The following is a 4,727-nucleotide window of genomic DNA, read 5'->3' as shown; positions in this document are numbered from 1 at the left end:
TCTTTTCTCACCTGTAAAACACAAAATCACATCAAAGTATCTCCTTTTTCACTCAAATATAGTTACTTTTGCGTTGTTAAGCCTAAACGAACGTGTCAAATAAGGACCGATCATAGAGATTAGATTAGATAAAAATGTAAATGAAAGCACAAAATTGTATTAGATCTTAACTTGTTACAACTCAACAATTACTTCTCCACATCTTTCTTAAGCTCACAATTTGATAAATCTAATTGTTAATCCATCTTAGACCTAGTCTCAATCTTTGAGAGAGAGCATTTGGAGGAAACACCTAGAATGTGTGTGTAATAAGGGAAGGCTGATGATTTCTATATGGTATAGTCGTATTTATACTCTATACCACTAACCTTACATTTAAGCTTAACCAGTAAGCTAAACCAACTAATCACATAACATATATATATATATATATATATATATATATATATATATATATATATATATATATATATATATATATATATATATATATGTGTGTGTGTGTGTGTGTGTGTGTGTGTGTGTGTGTGTGTGTGTGTGTGTGTGTGTGTACACATATTAATCACTAGGAATATTATTCCTAACAATCTCCCTCTTACATATATGATGTGATTATTAAACACACACACACACACACACACACACACACTAGGAATATTATTCCTAACAATCTCCCTCTTACATATATGATGTGATTATTAATATTCAGCTTTCGACTAATTTTGAAAAAATCGTCTTTGCCTGAGGTCTTGATAAATCTTCACAAATGCTGAGAAGATAATAACATGTGTTCAGCAGATATCTTTTGAATTTGTGGCACACTCATTCGATGATTTTTTATCATCTTGAAATGCTCGAGGAGAGAGAATGTGAGGAGTTTGATTAATCTTGATTTTGAGATCTTTTGCTCCCCCTCGAGTATAGAGTGTAAACTTCCAATGCTTAGTGTTTACTTTTCCGTTAAAAGATAGGACTATGCACTATATGTTATTACAAATTATATAATCCGTGATAACCAAAGTATCTTTTATATGATTAAACAATTATCAATCAAATTACAATTCATTTTATAAGTGTAATATATATGGGATTATTTCATTATTTTTTATATGATTAAAATGGAGTGAGTGCGGTTAATTTGGATCGAGTATCACTTATTTTCATAACTGACCCACAAATTTCGGTTAATCCAAAAACGTTAACCAAAACCGTGGTTATGGGTTCGGTTTGGTTTATTCGATCCGGTTTTATCGATTAATACAGTCAGGGTTCGGTTAATTCAGTTTTTTGCTCACCCATAACTAAACCGCTCCCTAAACTTTCAGTCAAAACAAACTACTCATTTAGAAGATAACAAACAATGTAATTAAGAAATTTTTCTAATGACAACCCTTTGGTTGTATTTAAAAAAAATTTGATCCACGAAGTGATGGTATCCTTGTTCACTTAATAGTGGTTATTTTCAGAAAATGGGTAGTTATTTTAAATGTACAAATAAAATTAGTATGTATAATTTTTTTTAATGGCAACCTTTAATATTGTAATTTAAAAACTTTTTATAAGAAATACCAAACCAACCAATCTTATAAACCGATTATGTACATTGCCTTACTAGCCCACTTGAATCTGGAATTCTTTAATGCACCAGTGGCCCAATCATTTATATATACTACCTTTCTAATATGTCAAATTCAACTACCGGAGTTTGGCAAGTCGAAATTTATAGAAGCTATGATTACGTCATTCACTTTCTAAAACTAAAGTTGACAATACTGATGTTTCAGCTTATATAGAAGCAACAACCACCTTTATTAAATTTCAGTTTATAAATCAGAACTACATTATTACATGACTTATGAATATAATTCATAGAAACTTTTCGGTGTATTAAATTCAAAATTAACATACACAAAAAAGAAAAAAGAAACTTTGTAAACAATGGACAAACATATGATAACAAGATTGGTGTATATTTCCATATTTCGTTACCCATTTACTTAGATCTCCACTGTTTGGCCATCTCAAACCCATTTTTACAGTATTGATAGTCTTTAAAAGTTTGTTGAATCTCTGCTTGAGTGTTCATCACAAAGGGCCCGTGCTGAACCACTGGCTCATTAATCGGCTGCCCTCCAATGAGAACGAATCTCAATGGTTTTGACCCGTTATTCCATACACTTAGCCCATCTCCCTTACTCAACACCAAAGTATGATGAGCTGATATTGGTGACGTGTCGATCGACCCGAATACACCTTCTCCTTCTAGAACATATACAAATGAATTCCAAGATTCTGGGATCGGTTGATGCATTTGGGCTCCGGGAGTAAGAGTGAAATCAAGAAACATTGAAGGAGTTCGAGTAAAAACTGGTGATTTGACTCCCATTGATTCTCCTGCAATGATCGCAACGTTGACTGCATCTCTCTCCACTCTTTTGATATCCTCCTTTAACAATTCCTGATAATTTGGTTCGACCCTGAAGTTTTAAAACAATTTTGTTATCAACAGACGGTTACTGTTATCAACATGATGCCGAGTTGACTATTGTAGCGTGATTTTATAAAAATATATTATAATTTATTTATTTTTACATTTTATCTTTGGAGGAAAGATTGATCCACAGTTGCAAGCCCCTTTGGGCACCTGGGCCTGCAGGCATCTCTGAGTGAACAATTCCTCTTCCTGCAGTCATCCACTGGATTCAAAATAACACATTTACATTCATATCAGCAATTTTAGATCTTGCAACTTTAAGAGATTTTTCTACTTAGTTTATAGTTTTGTTGTAAGAGGTTAGGTCTGTTAAATAAGTCACCTACTTGTGTTTTTAAATACATTGAGGTATACAGCCTCCCAATGTGTTTTAGTAAGGTTTTTGCATTCGTATATAATATATTGATAAGTTGATTTTTGTTATAACTCATGAACTTGTGTGTTAGCCGACGTGACCACCTTACCCAACCAAACCCATTATAATTTGTAACAATAACCCATTTTGACCCTAACCCGTTTATGTCAGTTTCTCAAAATTTTAACAATCACCTGTACATCACCGGTTCTGATAGTACCCTTGTGCCCATTGAAATCTTGATGGGTAACGGCTCCCTATAACAAAGCCAAACAAATATTGTAAATACTAACTAGCTCTGAATCACAAATTGGAACAAATCAACAAAAAGTAGGAAATATGGTTATTAAAATGGGTACCTCTAGCATGTATGTAACAGTCTCAAATCCTGTAGCAAAGAATCAATCATTTTGTTATGATAAACACAAAATCTTTGGCAATACAATAATATAATATGAATATGACTTAATAATAAAGATACTAAATAAAAAAAATGGAAAAGCAAAAGTAGTTTAGTGATTAAAACGAGCTACTAATCTTCATTTAAACTTATAACCTAACCACAAATTTTATGTACAGACCGTCTCATTCAGGTTTGAACTCATAACCTATTCATCTATGATCTATCAATAGCCCTTCTTTAGTTAAAGTTACTATTCTAAATTAGTATTAGGATTTCAATTTCAAATTCAATTTCATTTCAATTAGTTAGAAAGTAAAACAGAGGTAAACTAATGAACCAAAATATACATTTTGTCATTTATTTATTTATATATATACATCTAAAGACATTACAGAGTAAGATTAAGCAAATGAATAATAGAATTATACCTCTATGGGGATGGTCAGGGAATCCTGCTGGAGGAGAAACTGCAAAACCAAATGTAAATTATTTACTAAAGATCTTAAGAGTTGTTAACATGTAATAAGTTACTGGCCGGTTAAACTGCAATTAAATGCAACTCAAATGAAATGAGATATTACTACAAAAAAGAATTACCTGAAAATTCGTCTAACAAAAGGAAAGGATCAAAAGACCTTAACTCCGGCCTGTAAAACACACCACAAATCATAAATCCAAATAATACAATGAATCATCATATTCAAAATAAATTAAGAAATACAAAAATGGTCACGTATTGATCACCTTCCAATACTTCTCCGAACAACGGCCCCATCGCCTTCACTTTGGCTCTTGGACAACAACTTCTTGAGTACTAATCTCGGTGCGCTAAAGCTAACAGCTTCGGATGAGGTGGTCATGACAAATTTGTTGCTAAGTTCTCTGGAAAACTGAAATGATGTTGTAAAATTATTTACAAGAGTAGATCTTAAAAAGCTCATGTACTGTTTTTTATTTAATTTGTTTGCCATTTGATATAATGGGGTGTATATATAGTGTGTGTTTGGTTCTCATTTGACTTTCTAGAAACTATGTGGGGCCCGCCGAGCTTGATATAATAATGGGTGGGCCGTGTGTGGTTGGTGGCTTCTTGTTTAGAATAAGGTATACAATTTGCTATTTATTACCATGATTTTGAGTTTGATTCTGTTCCCATTTGGGACTTATGTCATGATGATGCAAACTTTTCGTAAGCAATCCTATCTTATGATTCACTTTTAAAATGTCAATTTTTCTTAGTTTTAAATAAAGTTAAGATATTGCATTATTTATTTGTTAAAAATAGATTATACATTTGAATGTCACTTAAATTTATTAATTTTGTGTTTATAGGTCATTCATATTTAAAAAAAAAATTGTAAATCATCTATGTTCATATGTTAATCATTGTTTGTTGAATTTGCATAAAAATTTATTTGTAATATGAAAATACACAACAAATTCTGAATTAACACAATTTCAGCTACTTAATTTTT

The 4,727-nt window shown here is 31.6% G+C and overlaps 1 protein-coding gene across 1 annotated transcript; it reads right to left on the bottom strand.

Moving 5' to 3' along the window:
- Positions 1–1,801: 1,801 nt before the first annotated feature.
- LOC139891809 (pirin-like protein) lies at positions 1,802–4,197 on the bottom strand. Its single transcript, XM_071874807.1, has 7 exons — positions 3,997–4,197; positions 3,850–3,899; positions 3,681–3,719; positions 3,209–3,237; positions 3,044–3,106; positions 2,593–2,696; positions 1,802–2,477 (listed from the first exon to the last, which is right to left on the bottom strand). The coding sequence occupies exons 1-7, from the start codon at positions 4,191–4,193 to the stop codon at positions 1,994–1,996; spliced, it is 966 nt and encodes a 321-aa protein (XP_071730908.1). The 5' UTR covers positions 4,194–4,197; the 3' UTR covers positions 1,802–1,993.
- Positions 4,198–4,727: the final 530 nt, after the last annotated feature.

This window comes from Rutidosis leptorrhynchoides, chromosome 2 (assembly GCF_046630445.1).
Source record: "Rutidosis leptorrhynchoides isolate AG116_Rl617_1_P2 chromosome 2, CSIRO_AGI_Rlap_v1, whole genome shotgun sequence".
Classification (NCBI taxonomy): domain Eukaryota; kingdom Viridiplantae; phylum Streptophyta; class Magnoliopsida; order Asterales; family Asteraceae; genus Rutidosis; species Rutidosis leptorrhynchoides.
The sequence above is the reverse complement of the archived record's forward strand: the minus strand, read 5'-3'. Positions and strand labels throughout refer to the sequence as shown.

What these genes read in the sequence shown, in the direction of transcription:
- LOC139891809 (XM_071874807.1), bottom strand. Translation starts at nt 4,193, where the DNA reads ATGAGCTTTTTAAGATCTACTCTTGTAAATAATTTTACAACATCATTT. An exon ending in CCCTGACCATCCCCATAGAG is followed by an intron (nt 3,238 to 3,680) that starts GTATAATTCTAT and finishes TCTTTGCTACAG; the next exon opens with GATTTGAGACTGTTACATAC. An exon ending in CTGTTACATACATGCTAGAG is followed by an intron (nt 3,107 to 3,208) that starts GTACCCATTTTA and finishes GCTTTGTTATAG; the next exon opens with GGAGCCGTTACCCATCAAGA.